The sequence below is a fragment of the Chlorocebus sabaeus genome, chromosome 6 (genome assembly GCF_047675955.1).
Source record: "Chlorocebus sabaeus isolate Y175 chromosome 6, mChlSab1.0.hap1, whole genome shotgun sequence".
NCBI classification, from domain to species: domain Eukaryota; kingdom Metazoa; phylum Chordata; class Mammalia; order Primates; family Cercopithecidae; genus Chlorocebus; species Chlorocebus sabaeus.
The window spans coordinates 2,343,565-2,364,232 of NC_132909.1; the positions used below are offsets into that span (position 1 = coordinate 2,343,565).

The 20,668-nt window shown below is 43.7% G+C and overlaps 1 protein-coding gene across 1 annotated transcript in view; it reads right to left on the reverse strand.

The window, feature by feature from the left end:
- The window catches only part of NLRP5 (NLR family pyrin domain containing 5), a 52,756-nt gene extending 39,631 nt beyond the window's left edge, over positions 1–13,125 (reverse strand). Inside the window, 3 exon segments of the mRNA XM_038006379.2 lie at positions 855–914; positions 8,823–8,885; positions 12,822–13,125. Coding sequence (XP_037862307.2) covers positions 855–914; positions 8,823–8,885; positions 12,822–13,110 — 412 coding nt within the window. The 5' untranslated portion in view covers positions 13,111–13,125.
- Positions 13,126–20,668: the final 7,543 nt, after the last annotated feature.

Sequence of the window (20,668 nt, forward strand, 5' to 3'; positions counted from 1 at the left end):
TGTCTAACTCAGAATTGGAGGGTGGAACGGTGGTTACCACAGGCTGGTGGGGCAGACAGTGGACCGGGAAAGGTGGAAAACATTAGTCAACAGGTACAAAGTTACAGCTAGACAGGAGGAGTAAGTTCTGGTGTTCTACTGCACAACAGTGGTGACTGGTTAATAACAATGTATATTTCAAAATAGCTAAAAGAGGATTTTAAATGTTCTCAGCATGGCTGGGCGCGGTGGCTTAAGCTGGTAATCCTAGCACTTTGGGAGGCTGAGGCAGGCAGATCACACGAGGTTGGGAGTTCGAGACGAGCCTGACCAACATGCAGAAACCCTGTATCTACTAAAAATACGAAATTAGCTGGGTGTGGTAGTGCACTCCTGTAGCACCAGCTACTTGGGAGGCTGAGGCAGGAGAATCGCTTGAACCCAGGAGGCGGAGGTTGCAGTGAGCCGGGATCATGCCATTGCACTCCAGCCTGGGCCACAAGAACAAAACTCCGTCTCAAAATAAACAAAATTTTCTCAGTACAAAGAATATTTGAGGTGATGGATATGCTAGTTACCCTGATTTGATCATTCTACAATATATACATGTATTGAAGCCTCATGAGCCCGTAAATATATACAATTCTTATTTTTCAGTTAAAAATCAAAAAACAGTAGTGTGAATAATCAGAGAACATGCAAGGTTCTGTCCATGGTGCTGATCCCAAGATCTCTTAGGGAAAGGACTCATACACCAGAGACAAATGAGAATGAAGAAAGGGAAAGTGGATTTCCCCGTCATTTGAACTGCATGGACTTTTCTCACCCAGCTTTCTTCCAGGAGGGCAACAAATGAATAAATCTATTTCCTTCACCTTGTTCTTTTGTCTCTGCCGCTGCAGCACTCTCTTGTCACACAGCTTGTGAAATTCCAGCAAAAGAGGAGGGAGAAGAAGAAACACAAACATACTGTCTATATTATTCAAATCAGAGATGTTGGTCACCCCAGATAAACTTAGCCATGCCATATTTAATTTTCTGACCAGTTTAGAGGACAGAATCACTGGCTCAGCGCCAGGGCAGAGTGTGCCAGTAACATAAGCCCTGAATTCAAGACCAGACTATTCAAAATCAAAAGTATTTCTATACACTGGCAGTAAACAAAATAAAATGAACAACTTGGTCTGGCACAGTGGCTCATGCCTGTAATCCCAGCACTTTGGGAGGCTGAGGCAGGTGAATCATTTGAGGTCAGGGGTTTGAGACCAGCCTGGCCAACATGGTGAAACCCCATCTCTACTAAAAATTCAAAAAAAATTAGCCAGGTGTGGTGGCATGTGCCTGTAATCCCATGTACTGGAAGGCCGAGGCAGGAGAATTGCTTGAACCCAGGAGGCAGAGATTGCAATGAGCCGAGATCACGCCACTGCACTCCAGCCTGGGCAACAAGAGCGAAACTCTGTCAAACAAACAAAAAAAGAACTCCACTTATAATAGCATAGAACAAAAAATTTCAGAATAAGTTTAACAAATGAAATGAGAGACTTGTATCCTGAAAGCCACAAACATAACAGAAAAAAATTAAGAAAACCCTAAATTAATGGAAAGACCACCATGTGTCCATTGGTTGAAGACTTAATGTTGTTACTGTGTCATATACCCAACATTAATCTACATGACATAATGCAATCTTATCAAAATCCCAGCTACCTTTGTTGTTGGCAGAAATTGTCAAGCTGATTGATACTAAAATTCACATGGAAATTCAAGAGACCCAGAATAGCCAATCTATCTTGAAGTCAAGTTGGAGAATCACACTTTGAGTTCAAAACTATAAAGCAACAGTAATTAAGTCAGTGTGGTTCAGGTATAAGGTCAGATATAGAGATCAACGGAATAGACTTGAAAGTTTAAAAGTAATCCCACACATCTCTGATTTTAGACAAGAATATAGACAATGAGAAAGAATAGTGTTTTCAATAAATATTGCTGGAGAACTGGTTATCTACAAACAAAAGGATGAAGTTGAGCCCTCTACTTCATGCCATATACAAAATTAGCTCAAAATGTTTAAAGACCTAAATGTTTTGGCCGGGCGCGGTGGCTCAAGCCTGTAATCCCAGCACTTTGGGAGGCCGAGACGGGCGGATCACGAGGTCAGGAGATCGAGACCATCCTGGCTAACACGGTGAAACCCCGTCTCTACTAAAAACACAAAAAACTAGCCGGGCGAGGTGGCGGGCGCCTGTAGTCCCAGCTACTTGGGAGGCTGAGGCAGGAGAATGGCGTAAACCTGGGAGGCGGAGCTTGCAGTGAGCTGAGATCCGGCCACTGCACTCCAGTCCGGGCTACAGAGCAAGACTCCGTCTCAAAAAAAAAAAAAAAGACCTAAATGTTTTTAAGAGCTGTAACTACAAAATCCTTAAGAGGAAATATTGGTGTAAACCTTCTGATTTTGACCTTCTGATTTTGGGTTAAGCCCAATTTTTTTTTTTTTTTTTTTGAGATGGAGTGTTGCTCTGTCACTAGGCTGGAGTGCAATGGTGTGATCTCAGCTCACTGTAACCTCTGCCTCCCAGGTTCAAGGGATTCCCCTGTCTCAGCCTCTCAAGTAGCTAGGACTACAGGCATGTGCCACCATGCCCAGCTAAATTTTTGTAGAGATGGGGTTTCACCATGTTGGCCAGGATGGTCTGGATATCCTGACCTCATGATCCACCGCCTTGGCCTCCCAAAGTGCTAGGATTACAGGCGTGAGCCACCGTGCCCAGCCAGGTTAAGTAATTTTTTAAAGATATAACACCAAAAGCACAATCAATCAAGGAAATAAATTTATCTTCATAAAATTAAACCCCGCTATGCTTCAAAGGACAACATCAGGAATGTGAAAAGACAATCCAGAGAACAGGGAAATATATATTTTAAATCATGTCTCTATATAATCTGGATAGAACCTTAGTAAATTATTGCAAATCAACAATAAAGTTAAAAATGGACCAAGAATTTGAATATACATTTCTCTGAAGATACAGAAGTGGCCAGTTAGCACATGAAAAGGTTCTGAACATAATTAGGGAGATTCAAATCAAAACCACAGTGCATATTTCATACTTACTACGATAGTTACAATAAAAAACAGAGGAGCAAATGTTACTGTAGCTTTCATTAAGGTGTTGGTGAGGATGCAAAATGGTGCAGTCACTTTAGAAAAACCGTTTGGCAGCTCCTCAAAAAGTTAAACACAGTTGCCATATGACCCACCAATTCCACTCCTAGGTATACGCCTCCCTGAATCGAAAACACGTCTACACAGACAAACACGAGAATCCACAGCTGCATCATTCATAATGACCAAAAAAAAAAAAACAAAAAAACCCCCAAATGTCCAGTCCATCATGTGATAAATGAACAAGAAGTGTTTTATATACATTTATATATGTAAATGGAATACCTTTTTTTTTTTTTTTTTGAGGCAGAGTCTCACCCTGTCGCCCAGGCTGGAGTGCAGTGGCACCATCTGGGTTCACTGCAAGCTCCGCGTCCCAGGTTCACACCATTCTCCTGCCTCAGTCTCCCGAGTAGCTGGGACTACAGGTGTCCGCCCCCACGCCCGGCTAATTTTTTGTATTTTTAGTAGAGACGGCGTTTCACTGTGTTAGCCAGGATGGTCTCGATCTCCTGATCTCGTGATCTGCCCGCCTTGGCCTCCCAAAGTGCTGGAATTACAGGCGTGAGCCACCGCGCCCGGCCGGACTACTGTTTAGCCGTAAAAACTTATGAAGTCCTGAAACAGGCTATGATACTGACAAATCTTTAAGGTATTATGTTAAATGAAGGAAGCAAGTTGCAAAATACAACAAAGCATCCAGTTTCATTTATATGGAAGGTCCAGAAAAGGCAAAAATCACAGACACAAAGTAGATGACTGATTTCCAGGGCTTGGGTGTGGGGGGATGACGGCTAATAGGTATGTGGTTTTCTGGGATGATGAAAATTTCCCAAAATTAGATAGCAGTGATCGTGGCACAACTTTGTTAATACACTAAAACACTGAATTGTATTAGGATGAATTTTATGATATGTGAATTTTCTTTCAACTTTAAAAAAGCAAGGAAAGTATGACGAGATTACAGACCGGTTCACTCAAACACAGACGCCAAATTCGAAGTGATTTATCAGCAAACTGTGTCCAGAACTGTATCAAAAGGTATGTAATGCTGCTTATGTCACATGTATTTCAGGAAAGCAAGAGTGGTTTAACACTAGAAGGAAGTCATTCATTGTTCTTTGAATGACACTAGTAAGTGTCATTCATTCCAGTAATAGGTTCAGGAAAAGTAATTTTAAGTTCATTCCAAATTATGCAAAAATAAAACATGCCAATTTTCTCCACCTTGTTCTTTTGTCTTTCCTGAAGGATGTTTTTTTGGGCGATAGAAAAATCCTAAGACTGGACTGTGGTGATTGTTTCATGTTTACAAATTCTTGAACTGTATTCTTAAGGTTTTATGATATGTAAACCGGCATTTAGTTATCTGGAAAGAAAAAAAAAAAAAGGTCGGGCACAGTGGCTCACGCCTGTAATCCCAGCACTTTGGAGGCCAAGGTAGGTGGATCACGAGGTCAGGAGATGGAGACCATCCTGGCTAACATAGTGAAACCCCACCTCTACTAAAAACACAAAAAAATTAGTCAGGCGTGGTGGCAGGTGCCTGTGGTCCCAGCTGCTTGGAAGGCTGAGGCACGAGAATGGCGTGAACCTGGGAAACGGAGCTTGCAGTGAGCCAAGATCGCGCCACTGCACTCCAGCCTGGGTGACAGAGCGAGACTCTGTTTAACCAAAAAAAAAAAAAAAAAAAAAAAAAAAGCAAAACAAAAAAAGCCACTAGGGGAATACCTTTCCTTGTTGGGGTGGATTTCCATTAGGAGCTATGTTGTGAGCATAATACATTTGATCTATTAGACTAAATAGATTCGTCATGTAAGAGATGAAAGAATCTGAAGTTACATAGAATTTATAAGATCTAGGCCAGGCGCAGTAGCTCAAACCTGTAATCTCAGCACTTTGGGAGGCCGAGGTGGGTGTATCACCTGAGGTCAGGAGTTCGAGACCAGCCTGGCCAACATTTTTAGTAGACAGTAGCCTGTCTACTAAAAATACAAAAATTAGCCGGGCATGGAGGCGGGTGCCTGTAATCCCAGCTACTCAGGAGGCTGAGACAGGAGAATTGCTTGAACCCGGGAGGCAGAGGTTGCAGCGAGCTGAGATCCTACCATTGCGCTCCAGCCTGAGTGACAGAGTGAGACTCTGTGTGTGGGCGGGGGTGGGGAGGTGGAGAAGGAAAGAAATAGAAAAAGAAAAAAGATCTAACACAAAGATGACGTCTCAGTCTGGGGGGGAAAAAAAAAAATCAGACTTTCTCTCAACTGATCTACCATGGGCAAATCTGTCTCTGGGCTTTGGAGTCATCATGTATACAATGCTGACTTCAGATGGATGTATCTTATTGCCTTCTCTACGGTTTTGTGATAGATTTATGGAAACAAATTTCACAAACCATACAATTCACCCATTGAAAGTGTGCAATCGTGATTGAGAATATTCAGATTGTAACCATCCCTACAATTTTAGAACGTTTTAATCACCCTCAAAGAGAATCCCTGCCCTTAGTCCTCACCCTCTAAGTTTCCCCATTCACCCCAGCCCTAGGCAACCACTAATCTACTTTTAGTATTTAAATGGATTTGCTGATTCTAGACATTTTATATGAATGGAATCATTCAATACATATCCTTTTGTGATGTGTTTCCTTCAGTTAGCCTAGTGTCTTCAAGGTCCATCCATCTGTAGCATGTATTAGTATATATATTTTTTAAGACACAGTCTTGTTCTATCACCCAGGCTGGAGCACAGTGGCACAGTCATGGCTTACTGCAGCCTCAAGCCCCCTGGACTCAAGCAATCCTCCTGCCTCAGACTCCCAAGTAGCTGGGACCACAGGTGCTCACTTCCACACCTGGCTGATTTCAATTTTTGTAGACATGGGGTCTTGCTACATTGCCCAGGTTGGTCTCAAACTCCTGGGTTCAAGCGATCTGCCTGCCTCAGCCTCCCAAAGTGCTGGGATCACAGGTATGAGCCACCTTGTCCAGCAGTCACATCATTCCTTTTTTTTTTTTTTTTTTTTTTTTTTGAGACGGAGTCTCACTCTGTCGCCCAGGCGGGAGTGCAGTGGCCGGATCTCAGCTCACTGCAAGCTCCGCCTCCCAGGTTTATGCCATTCTCCTGCCTCAGCCTCTCGAGTAGCCGGGACTACAGGCGCCCGCCACCTCGCCCGGATAGTTTTTTTTGTACTTTTTAGTAGAGACGGGGTTTCACCGTGTTCGCCAGGATGGTCTCGATCTCCTGACCTCGTGATCCGCCCATCTCGGCCTCCCAAAGTGCTGGGATTACAGGCTTGAGCCACCGCGCCCGGCCTCACATCATTCCTTTTTATGCCAAGTAATATACTATTATATGCATATACCACATTTGATTCTATAGCTTGATAAACAGCTGCATTTATTAGGTTGGCTTAGTTTTAAGGGACATCTTTCTTTTTCCCTCCCAGATGGAGTTAACCTCTTGTTGCCCAGGCTGGAGTGCAGTGGCGCAATCTTGGCTCACCACAACCTCTACCTCCCAGGTTCGAGTGATTCTCCTGCCTCAACTTCCCAAGTAGCTGGGATTACAAGCATGTGCCACCACGTCTGACTATTTTCTTTTCTTTTTGTATTTTTAGTAGAGACGGGGTTTCTCCATGTTGATCAGGCTGGTCTCGAACTCCCACCCTCCAGTGATCCACCCACCTCGGCCTCCCAAAGTGCTGGGATCACAGGCATGAGCCACCAAGCCCAGCCTTTGAGGGACATCTTTCCATACCCAGCCAATTAGTGATGACAAAAGCTTGTGACCCCCTATGATGTAAGCTTCTTGAGGGTAGCGTGTCTGTCTCTGATGGCCCTAGCCTTTGCACATAGGTAACACCTGGAGTCAGGTCTTTCCGGCACAAGCCGGCCTTGCCTCAGTGTAACCATGTAAGATTTTAGCGTGCCATTGAGCTCCTGGGTCTCAGCGGACAACTAACGACCGTCACTACCACGTAGAATTGAGAAACATGAGCTTCTCACGCACTGGCACAGTACGTGATCCACAGGGTCTCGAGAAGCGGTAGTTCTTGTGTCCAGGAGTTCAGAGGGATTTCTTAATGTGGCTGACAGCAAGACCCCCGGCTTTTGCCAGGTTTGTTTCAGTCCCACTGTCAAGGTTAGTCTGTGTGTTTAGTTTATGCTATCTCTAAGCCACCGTTCAGTAACTTATAAAACCTCTAAGACGCAGTGTTTTTCTGTTTTGTTTTGTTTTTGAGATGGAGTTTCACTCTTGTTGCCCAGGCTAGAGGGCAATTGGCACGATCTCGGCTCACTGCAACCTCCGCCTCCCAGGTTCAAGCGATTCTCCTGCCTCAGCCTCTCAAGTAGCTGGGATGACAGGCATGCGCCACCATGCCAGCTAATTTTGTACTTTTTTTTTTTTTTTTTTTTTTTTTTAGTAGAGACGGGGTTTCTCTATGTTGGTCAGGCTGGTCTTGAACCCCCAACCTCAGGCGATCCACCCGCCTTGGCCTCCCAAAGTGCTGGGTTTACAGGCGTGAGCCACCGCACCCGGCCGTCTAAGACGCAGTTTTATCACATGAAGGATAACACGTCACACTCACCTTGTGAAACCTGGATTGACATCAAACTCTGAGCAATGCCGAAATTTTGGGACTCAGCCTCTGGCTCATCTAGATGCCTGTTACTCAGATGTTAGCTTTGAATAGTTCTTTCCCACCCACAGCCTGAGCAAATCTCCATCAAAACGGAGGTTGGTTTCAACCCCTTCCAAACCAGATTAGGTTTCACAGTCAACACTGGCTACTGGGAGATGAGCAAGACGGTGGTGGTGGAGGTAGCAGCAAAGAATGTATGTTGTCTACACAAGCCTGCCTTTCTCCCTGTGTATTTTGCCTTCCCTGGTGTCATCTCAGTTTTTTCGTTTATCTTTCCTGTCCCACAACGTGTGAATTTCATGAACACACGTGCTTCAGCCAACGATGTATTGTAAATATGCAGAGCGGTGGCTGGCACGTGGTCAGTGCTCAGATGTTTGGGGAATTGTATTGAATCTGGTTTCATGCTATCTGGTTCTTTCCACCAAAGCCCCCAAACTGGGTTATTGGGAGGAGCTTGTCATAGTAGGGTCATAAAGGTTACCCAAACTGAAGATGACGGGAAGTCCTCAAGTTGTAAGAAAGCCTTAAGACCACAGAACTCTTTTTTTTTTTTTTTTTTTTGAGATGGAGTCTCGTTCTGTCACCCAGGCTGGAGTGCAGTGGTGCGATCTTGGCTCACTGCAACCTCTGCCTCCTGGGTTCAAGCGATTCTCCTGCCTCAGCCTCCTGAGTAGCTGGGATGATAGGCATCCGCCACCACGTCTGGCTAAATTTTTTGTATTTTTAGTAGAGACAGGGTTTCACCATGTTGGCCAGGCTGGTCTGGAACTCTTGACCTCAGGTGATCCACCCACCTCAGAGTGTTGGGATTACAGGCATGAGCCACCAAGCCTGGCCCCAGTTGAACTTGAAAAGAGAAAGACCAGAATTACCAGGTCCTCAGAACCCATCTGGTCAGCTAATGGCAGGGTAGTGAGACTAGAAAGGACACTGGACTACTGGAAGTCATGATTCTAACCCCTAGAGATGCAAACTGGCTGCCACGTGTCTTTAAGCACATCTTATTTCCCCCGACTCCACCCCACTCACCTGGCACTTCTTCCTTGCTTGGTCCTTGGCCAGTCGTTGTTGGTTCAAGATCTTCTGGTGAATGTCCTACAAGACAAAGAAAAAGGGAGATTGGCCTCAATGAAGTCACTGTAATTACCCAAGCCAAGGATAATAATGTCCTGTGCCCAAATTACAGGGGGGAACCAAGCCAAACCTCAGGATCTCAGTTTATTCCATGATTGGCCTCTAATAGAGACCACGGAGTCAGACCTTCCTGTGCCAGCCGCGGCACACTTCAGTGTGAAGTTTATAAAGAATCCTCTGACCTCAGTTTTGCTGGATGGCCTTGGGTAAGTCACATAATTAGGTTAATCACAGTGATTAAGTGTTTCTTTTCAGTCCTCCTCAAGACCTGTTTTTTTTTTTTTTTTTTTTTTTTTTGAGATAGAGTCTTGCTCTGTCACCCAGGCTGGAGTGCAGTGGGGTGATCTCAGCTCACTGCAAGTTCCGTCTCCCGGGTTCACGCCATTCTCCTGCCTCAGCCTCCCAAGTAGCTGGGACTACAGGCGCCCGCCACCGCACCCAGCTAGTTTTTTGTATTTTTTAGTAGAGACGGGGTTTCACCGTGTTAGCCAGGATGGTCTCGATCTCCTGACCTCGTGATCCGCCCATCTCGGCCTCCCAAAGTGCTGGGATCACAGGCTTGAGCCACTGCGCCCGGCCTCAAGACCTGTCTTGAACGCCAGACCCAGTTTAGTCAATGACTCACTGCGTGTCTACGAGTTACCCAAATACAGGTGCCTTCAACATAGAAGATCCAACCTTGACTACCCACCCCCCAATCTACTTTTCACAAAACATCTCTTCCATGGGGTGAGGTCATGGAACCCATCCACTCAGTTTATCATGCCAGAAACTTGGGGATCACCCAGGACACTGTATTCTCTGAATTTAGTTCTTAAAAACTGTCTTGTATACTTCTGAAGCATCTTCCATTTCTACTTCTTTCTGGGCCATCACCCTATGCTAAGCCACCGTTATTTATCTCATGGACACTACGAAGATCTCAGACTCGTCTCCCTACGTCTGTCCACTACTCCCTCTGGGTCACTCGACACTTTGCAACAGTGCTGAAATAAAAGTTTGATTATTTCTACTACCACCCCTTTAAAACTATGTAATTGCTTCTACTTACTATTGCAAACATTTTCAAGATGCCATGTTATCTGACTTCTAGTCTCTCCATCTTTATCTCCTGCTCATTCTCCGTGGCCCAGCCAAGCGCTCCGTTAAAGGCTTTGGAATGTTCCTACTTTATGCTCAGAATGTTTTTCTCTACCATGCTGAGGCAACTTGGCCAACTCCTTTTCTTTTGTCTAAGCCTAAAGCTCACTTCTTCTAGGAAGTGACTCTAGACTTCCCTGTAATCTGGAATAGGAACTCTAGTTTTCTCTCTCTCTCTCTCCCCCTTTTAAGACAGAGTCTCACTCTGTCGCCCAGGCTGGAGTGCAATGGCACGATCTTGGCTCACTGCAACCTCTGCCTCCTAGGTTCAAGTGATTCTCCTGCCTCAGCCTGAGTAGCTGGGATTATAGGCGCCCACCAAGCCCAGCTAATTTTTTGTAATTTAAGTAGAGATGGGGTTTCACCATGTTCGCCAGGCTAGTCTTGACCTCAGGATCCTGACCTCAAGTGATCTGCCCACCTAGGCCTCCCAAAATGCTGGGATTACAGGTATGAGCCACTTTGCCCGGCCATAAGACATTTTTATATAACATCTTTTTTTTTTTTTTTTTTAATAAGGAGTCTCACTCTGTTGCCCAGGCTGGAGTGCAGTGGCTTGATCTTGACTCACTGCAATCTCTACCTCCGCAGGTTCAAGCGATTCTCCTGCCTCAGCCTCCCAGGGAGCTGGGATTAGAGTGTGCCACCATGCCCACCTAATTTTTATATTTTTAGTAGAGACAGGGTTTCACCATGTTGGCCAGGCTGGTCTCGAACTCCTGACCTCAAATGATCCACCCACCTTGGCCTCCCAGAGTGCCGGGATTACAGGGATGAACCACCCCCACCTGGCCTATATCATCCATTTTCTCTCTCTACCTCACAGAAAGCTGCAGCTCTCTGACACTTGACATATGAGAATTCAAACATATGCCATGGTAGATGAACGTTAACAACGAATCTCATCTTTGTCACGTATTAGCCCATGAAGTTGGTCAAGTTATGCAACTTGGAAGATCTTCTATTATAGCTTCAGCCACGGGGAACCCATTTCATTGGGTGGGGTTGAGTCAGATGGGGGGGGCATGACAGTTTCAGTGCAGTGCTGACTTGATAAACCCCAGCTCTCATTTAATTTTTATGCCTTCTTCCTGTGAATAATACCAAATGCCCTCCACAGGGGACCTCTTCCAAGTTCAGAAGACAGAGCTCTTGAAGTGCTTTACAGCGAACGCTGCTGAGCTGCATCAGGTGACTGATGTGCAGGCATGCCACCTGTGTGTGTGTGTATAAATTTACATGTTTATCTACATATGTGTATATATAAACATGTGTATAAACATGTGTGTGTATATATAAATATGTGTGTGTATGTGTGTGTGTATGTGTATATAAGTATATACGTGTATATATATATACATGTGTATATATGTGTGTATGTGTAAATATACATGTGTGCATATAAATATGTGTATGTGTATATATAAACATATGTGTATATAAATATATGTGTGTATGTGTATGTGTGTATATATGTGTGTGCATGTGTGTATAAATATATGCATGTATATGTGTATATAAATATATGTGTGTATATATACGTGTATGTGTATATATGTGTATATATAAAAATATATGCTTGTGTATATATATACATATATATGTATATATGTGTGTGTATATAAATATGTGTGTATATGTGTGTATATAAAAATATATGTGTATAAATATATGTGTATAAATGTGTGTATATATAGATATGTATATATGTGTATATATAATATGTATATGTGTATATACACATATATATGTATCTATATACATTTTTTGAGACAGAGTCTCACTCCACTGCCAGGCTGGAGTGCAGTGGCATGATCTCAGCTCACTGCAACCTCCGCCTCCTGGGTTCAAGCGATTCTCTTGCCTCAGTCTCCCAAGTAGCTGGGATGACAGGCATGTGCCACAACGCCTGGCTAATTTTTTGTGTTTAAGTAGAGACGGGGTTTTGCCATGTTGACCAGGCTGGTCTTGAACTCCTGACCTCAAGTGATCCTCCCACCTCAGCCTCTCAAAGTGCTGGGATCACAGCTGGGAGCCACCGCGTCCAGTCCACACCTGTATTTGTAGGGCCAATTCAGGGGCTCAGTCAAGGGATTTGTTTTCAGTCTACAGTGGAAGGGATTCTCCAGATAAAAAAGAACTACTATTTTCTAAATGACCTTTCTCCTAAATACCCTAAAATAACCACAGAATCTGATCTGAATTCTTGCTGCACTATGGACACCAACAGTCTAAGAAAGACCAAGCTTTAGATCAGCACCTGGAACCTCAGTCCTTCATCTCATGGCCAAGTGTGAGACTCACACCGAACCACTATTAGTGTTCTCAACCAACGAGGTTCTTAGCCACTTTCTACTCATTGCATTATTGAGCTTTTGCAATGGCACACACAGTATCACATTTCCTGTTCCAAGATGTGGGAACCAAGGGTCAGAACAGAAGGAGACCTTCCCAAAGTCTCACGACAGACCCATGATAGTGCCACTCAAGCTTAGCACTTACACCTCAAATCCTATTAACTTCAGTGGAAGTCCGTGTGAGTGGAGCCGTTGTCGACCCATTTCTCCCTCCTCCGTCACTTTCCAGGCTAGACACTGCACTAATTTCCAGCCAATGACGATGACCAATGAGATCCTTCTCACAGCTCAGACTCACACTGCAGAGGTCGACCCGGTTACTGAACAATGATCCTTCCCTGTTCCCATGAGAACCTGAAATCATCTCCCCTGCCCTGGACTTGCCCCAAGTCTCACTTACTTTTCATGTCATCCCTTGCTTTCTCCGAGAGGGTTGGCAGGTTCATACTTTCAAAGATGCTAATGGACGTAGCCCAGGCGAGCGACGCTCCGTAATACTCATGCAAGAGGAGTGCCAGGCATTCCACGTTGGCGTTCTCGATTTCGAACTGTGGAATAGAGCATGTGGTCGATTCTGAAGATTTCTTCTTTAGTAATTCCTTAAATGTCTGAAATTCTTCCTTGTCTAGCTCATGGAGACACCATTGCAGCCCGTAGCTGGAAAAGGTGAGCGATTTGTCTCCTTCCATCTTGAGACAAGGCTGAGAACTCAGGTTTTGGGGGAAAAGTGGATTCTTTGGTAACATGGAGCAAGTAGGACCTGTGGAAAGAGTGACAAGATTCAAAAGAGGATCTTGCAGCAAATCCTCGAGTTGATACAACTAATGTCAATCACCGCACTAGATGAACAGCCTTCTCTCCTTTCAATTCTTCATGGATGAAGCATTTGTTGCCACAATATCTGTTTATCCCGTTACTAGAACATCAGTGCTGGGATATTTTGTTTTCTGTACCCTTAGTTCTCAAACAGCATCTTAGAATAAAATTGGACATGCATGCCGCAGATGCTCTTGGCTAGTATGTCGTACTCAGAAACGCTGGCTGTGGCCAGGAACAGTGGCTCACGCCTGAAATCCCAGCACTTTGGGAGGCTGAGGCAGGTGGATCGCTTGAGGTCAGGAGTTCGAGACCAGCCTGGCCAACATGGTGAAACTCCATCCCTATTAAAAATATATTTAAAAAAATTAGCCAGGAGTGGTGGCATATGCCTGTAATCCCAGTTACTCAGGAGGCTGAGGCAGGAGAATCGCTCGAATCTGGAAGGCAAAGGTTGCAGTGAGCTGAGACTGCGCCATGGCACTCCAGCCTGGACAAGATTGAAACTCTGTCTCAAAAAACAAACAAAAAACCACTGGCAAATAGATTCCTACCAGTTACTAGTAACCAGTTACGGGATTCTTCCATCAGTTGATTTTTGTTATGCCTGTTAACATCGAGTTCCATAAACACAGTAAACAGTCTTGGTGTAAAAATAAACTGATAAATACTTGAAAGTCATATCTGATAAGGGATTTACATCTAGATAATATACATGCAGTAATAGGGAGACAAAGAATCCAATTTAATATGGGCAAAGGGTCTGAATATCCATTTCTCCAAAGAAGCTATGCAAGTGGCTAACACGCACATGGAAAGATTAACGTCGTAAGTCACCATCAGGACCAATTCTACCCCTATTTGCTAACTCGTTTTACAGATGAACATCCAGGACCTCTGCTATGAATTGCTTCTCCAAGTTGTCAAGAAGCCTGGTCTATGATGACATCAAAATGTAGCAGTTGTTATAAGACCCCACGAATAATTCCTAAATCTCTCAAATGTTTTTTGTCATTATAAGAGCTCTATAAATAGTGACAACCAGTACTGGTTGGCCAGTTAGAGCAAATCTTGTTTGCCCCCACCATTACTTTGTGGTAGACAAGAAAGCAATCGAAGGCATACTACATAATAAAACATTTTAAAGACTCACATAGACAGCAGCTTGTCATTTTCTGAGGGGCGGTATTGGTGTGAGGTCACCCTTGCTTGACACCTGTGCATTTATAGTTTTTGAGCTAGACTTGCAGATATGCAGTAAGGTCCTGTCAAGTCACCTCCCTGGACTTGGAAGCATCCCACCAAGGAAAAAAATCAACCTGCAGGGGGCAGGTTCTGTTAACACTGATTTTTTGCTCCGCTCGCTTAGACAGGGCACCTGCTTTACACTCCCTCGACCTGCAGGGACAAACTCGTCCCCAGTAGTTAGCCCCTGTCTTTCCTTCTGCCTACCGTTCTTTCCATGGGAAAGTTTTAAGATGGGCTTGCTGAGATTACTTCAATTAATTACAAGAGTCAGAAGATAATTTATAAAACACACAGAAGAAAATATTTAAAGGAGGGTAGAGATGGGAGACAAGAGCCTAGAGATGTCATGGTAGCTAAAATCTATTCAACGAGGTTTTTTTTTCCTTTTTTTTTTTTTTTTTCCCCTGAGTCTTGCTGTTGCCCAAGCAGGAGTACAGCAGTGCAGACAGAGCTCACTGCAGCCTTCAACTCCTGGGCTGAAGCAATCTTCCTGCCTCAGCCTTTCTAGTAGCTGGGACCACAGACTTGCTGTCACTGCACCAGATTTTTTTGTTTTTTTTTTTTCTTTTTTTAAGTAGAGACAATGTCTCACTATGTTGCCCAGACTGGTTTCAAACTCCTGGGTTCAAGCAATCCTCTTGCCCTGGCCTCCCAAAGTGTTGGGATTGCAGGCTTGAACTACTGCACCCAGCCAAATTTGAATTTTTTTTTTAGACGGGGTCTCGCTGTGTCACCAGGCTGGAGTGCACTTGCGCAATCTCGGCTCACTGCAACCTCTGCCTCCCAGGTTCAAGCGATTCTCCTGCCTCAGCCTCCTGAGTAGCTGGGATTACAGGTGTGCACCACCACACCCAGCTAATTTGTGTTTTTAGTAGAGACAGGGTTTCACCATGTTGGCCAGGATGGTCTGGATCTCTTGACCTCGTGATTCACTAGCTTCCCAAAGTGCTAGGATTACAGGTGTGAGCCACCGCACCCCACCAGGTTTGACTATTTCTAACCCGGTTCTGATTTAATAATTTAATTTGCTTTACAAGATGAGGCAATACCTGTGGGTACACGTTTTCCCGAGGCGCAGGAAACAGGTTATCACAAATACCCTTTTTACGGGAGGGGCCTCTGAAATGAGTGGAGAGGTGACAGTCCCTGGACAACTGTTACTGAAATGAGTGGAGAGGTGACAGTCCCTGGACAAGTGTCACTGAAAAGAGTGGACAGGTGGCATTCCCTGGAGAACTGTCACTGAAAAGAGTGGAGAGGTGACAGTCCCTGGAGAACTGTCACTGAAAAGAGTGGAGAGGTGGCAGTCCCTGGAGAACTGTCACTGAAAAGAGTGGAGAGGTGGCAGTCCCTGGACAGCTGTCACTGAAAAGAGTGGAGAGGTGACATTCCCCAGACAACTGTCATTGAAAAGAGTGGAGAGGTGGCAGTCCCTGGACAACTGTCATTGAAAAGAGAGGAGAGGTGGCAGTCCCTGGACAACTGTCATGGGTGGACCAACTTCCTGGAGAAGCGAATATGGCTTTTTCCTACATTCTTTTTCTTTCTACCGCGGGGAGTGTTCTGCCACAACGGATTGCTAATAACATTGCAGCAAACAGCAGCTAAGGCAGGGAATTAGATCCACATGTCATGGTACCAAGGCTGAGGGTTGCTTTCCTCATAGGTAACTCAACTCTAAGAGGCTGTCGACTCCTCCTCCTGTAGTGAACCTCAGAGCAGAGGGACAGCTCCAAGTTGAAGTCCTTCTGCAACCTTCATCACACATCCCCGTGGAAAGTACCTGAACATCTAAGGCTGGGCTCTCCTCTGGAAGCTGGAAATCAGAGTTCCTGCCTCTTCAAGGATTGCTGTGGGGTTTCAGTGAAGCAACAAATGAGGCAGAAGGGCTGGCACAGAACATGCATGGGAACCGTGACCACCACCTGCTCTAAAGCTACCTGCCAGACCGAGATGTCCTGAGCAGAACAGTATGTCACAGCACACAAGCACTCAGGCTTAAGACGCTACTGCCGAGGACAGATCACCTGAGGTCAGGAGTTCGAGACCAGCCTGGCTAACATGGTAAAACCCCATTTCTACTAAAAAACACAAAAAATTAGCCAGGCATGATGGCATGCACCTGTACCACCAGCTACTCAGGAGACTAAGGCAGGAGAATCACTTGAACCCGGGAGGCAGAGGTTGCAGTGAGCTGAGATTGTGGCATTGCACTCCAGCTTAGGCAGCAAGAGCGAAACTCTGTCCGCCTCCCCCCGCCCCACCCCCACCAAAAAAAGATTTAGTAGGATCTCAATTATGTGGATTCTAAACCAATCAAATTCATAGCAGCAGAGGGTAGAATGGTGGTTGCCAGAGACTGGGGAAAAAATGGGGACAAAGGAAATATTGATGAAAAGATACAGACAAGTTTCAGTTAGATCAGAGAAACGAGTTTTAGGGATCCCCTGCACAGCACGGCGACTAGAGCTAATAATGATGTATTTAACCTGCCATGGAACTCAAGAAAAGATGTATTAATATACATTCCAAAATTGCTAAGAGTAATTTTAAACATCCTCACCACAAAAAGTAACTAAGGTGATGGACATGTTAGCTTTATTTCTGCAATGTATACATATATCAGAACATCACATTGTTCCCCGCAAATATATACAATTATTGTCAATTAAAAATAAAAGTGGATTTAGGATTGCTTCGATTTGTCAATCTGCGGGTGAGGCTAAAGTGTGTGTATATATATATGCCCACATATATTTTGAGATGAAGTCTCGCATTGTTTTCCGGGCTGGAGTACAGTGGCACCATCTCAACTCAATGCAACCTCTGCCTCCTGGGTTGAAGCAATTCTCCTTCCTCAGCCTCCCAAGTAGCTGGGATTACAGGCACCTGCCACCATGCCTGGCTAATTTTTTGTATTTCTAGTAGAGATGGGATTTTACTAGGTTGACCAGGCTGGTCTCAAACTCCTGACCTCGTGGCTCGCCCGCCTTGGCTTCCCAAAGTGCTGGGATTACAGGTATGAGCCACCACACCTGGCCTCATATATATTTTTAGAGACAAGGTCTCAACTCCGTCCCCCAGGCTGGAGTGCAGTGACTATCATAGCTCACCATAGCCTTGAACTCTTGGGCTCAAGTGATCTTCCTGCCTCAGACTCCCAAGTAGCTGGGACTACAGGTGCATGCTACCACAGCTGGTTTCTTATATTTTTCTAATTTTAGAATGTCTGAAATTCAGGCCTGAGATAAGATAAATCTAATCCAATCTTTGTAATTCCTACTTGATTTCATTAAAAGAGGCAAGGTTTTCATTAACCTACCTACCCTCCAGGAAAAGATGTTTTCTTTGTGTGTGTGTGCTACCGTGGTTGTTTTGACTATTTTGATTATAATAAAACTGTTTGTAAGAGTAGATAGTACTTCCTGCCCTTCTACCTCCAACGTTCAGAGAATAAAATACAGCTTCAATGGATGTATAAATAGTATCAACAGAAACACTTTACAACCTAGGACTAGATATCCTTCAAATTAGTTTTTTTTTTTTTTTTTTTTTTTTTTTTTTTTGAGATAGAGTGTCACTCTGTCACTCAGGCTGGAGTCCAGTGGTGCAATCCTAGCTCACTGCAACTGCTGCCTTCTGGGCTCAGGTGATCCTCCTGCCCCAGCCTCCCAAGTAGCTGGAATTACAGGTGTCTGCTACCATACCCAGGTAATTTTTTGTATTTTAACCAAAACTTTTGATTTTTGGTATTTTGGTAGAGATGGAGTTTTACCATCTTGGCTAGGCTGGTCTCGAACTCCTGTCCTAAAGTAATCTGCCCACCTTGGCCTCCCAGAGTGCTGGGATTACAGGCATGAGTCACCTTGCCCAGCTATCTTTTAAACTTTTACAGAACTCATACCAATTCTTCTCAAACTATTCCGATAATTGAAGGGAAGGGAATTCTTCCTTATTCTATGAACCAAGCACTGTCCTAATACCAAAACCAGACAAGGACACACACACACAAAAACTACAGGTCAGTATCCCTCATGAACATAGATGCAAAAATCTTTGACAAAATTCTAGCTAACCAAATCTAAGAACACATCAAAAAGATCATTCCCCATGATCAAGTGGGATTCATCTCAGGGACTCAAGGATGGTTCATCAGCAGAATGAAGGACAAAAACCACACAATCATCAAGACATGCAGAGAAAGCATTTGATAAAATTCAATGTTTATAAGAAAAAAACATTTACAAGAAAAATACCCCATCAAAAAGTGGGTGAAGGATATGAACAGACACTTCTCAAAAGACGACATTTATGCAGCCGACAGACATGTGAAAAAATGCTCATCATCACTGGCCATCAGAGAAATGCAAATCAAAACCACAATGAGATACCATCTCACACCAGTTAGAATGGTGATCATTTAAGAAGTCAGGAAACAACAGGTGCTGGAGAGGATGTGGAGAAACAGGAACACTTTTACACTGTTGGTGGGACTGTAAACTAGTTCAACCATTGTGGAAGACAGTGTGGCCATTCCTCAAGGATCTAGAACTATAAATACCATTTGATCCAGCCGTCCCATTACTGGGTATATACCCAAAGGATTATAAATCATGTTGCTATAAAGACACATGCACATGTATGTTTATTGCAGCACTACTCACAATAGCAAAGACTTGGAACCAACCCAAATGTCCATCAATGATAGACTGGATTAAGAAAATGTGGCACATATACACCATGGAATACTATGCAGCCATAAAAAAGGATGAGTTCATGTCCTTTGTAGGGACATGGATGCAGCTGGAAACCATCATTCTCAGCAAACTATCACAGGAACAGAAAACCAAACACCGCATATTCTCACTTACAGATGGGAATGGAACAATGAAAACACTTGAACACAGGAAGGGAAACATCACACACTGGAGCCTGTTGTGGGGTGGGGGAAGCGGGGAGGGATAGCATTAGGAGAGACACCTAATGTAAATGACAAGTTAATGAGTGCAGCAAACCAACATGGCACATGTATACATGTGAAACAAACCTGCATGTTGCACACATGTACCCTAGAACTTAAAGTATATATAAAAAAGATGAACAAAGAAAAAAAATTCAATATCCCTTTATGATAAAACGCATAAGAAACATAACTCAGAATAATTAAGGCCATATATGACAAACCCACAGCTAGCATTATACTGAATGTGGAAAAGAAGAAAGCCTTTCCTCTAAGAACTGGCACATACGGTGCCTACTTCCACCACTCCTATTTAACACAGTACTGGAAGTCCTAGCCGGAGCAATTAGGGAAGAAAAACAAAGGGCATCAAAATTGGAGAAGTCAAATTGTTCTTGTTTGCAGGCAATATAATCTTACATTTAGAAAAGCCTACAGACTTCACCAAAAGACCGAGAACTGATAAATGAATTCAGTAAAGTTGCAGAATCAACATACAAAAAATGTTGATTTTTGGATAAATTTTTCAGTATGATGCAAGTTTTTGCATAATAAATGAACTCAGTATGACGCAAAAAAACATAAAAAACAGTAGCCTTTCTACACACCAATAATGAACTAGCTGAAAAAGAAAGCATTGTCCTTTATAATGGCTGCAAAAAATACCTAGAAATACATTTAACTAAGGAGGTAAGAAATATCTATAGTAAAAACCACAGAATACTGAAAAAAATTGAAGAGGGAACATAAAAATGGAGACATCTACTGCTCGTGGATCAGAAGAACGTTGTTAAAATGACCATCCTGCCCAAAGCAATCTACAGATTCAACGCAATCCCTATTAAAACATCAATGACGTTCTTCACAGAAATAAACAATCCTAAGATTTGTATAGAACCACAAAAGATCCCAAATAGTCCAATTTTGAGCAAAAAGAACAAAGCTGGAGGTGTATTACCTGACTTCAAAATATACTACACAAAGCTATAGTAACCAAAACAGCATGGCACTGTCATGAAAACAGACATAGACCAACGGAATAGAGAACTCGGAAATCCATATATTTACAGCCAACTCATTTCTTTTTTAATGTATTACTCAGAACTTGTTAGAATATTTTAATGTTTAAATTTTTTTTATACTTTAAGTTCTAGGGTCATGTGCACAACATGCAGGTTTGTTACATATGTTTACATATGTATACATATGCCATGTTGGTTTGC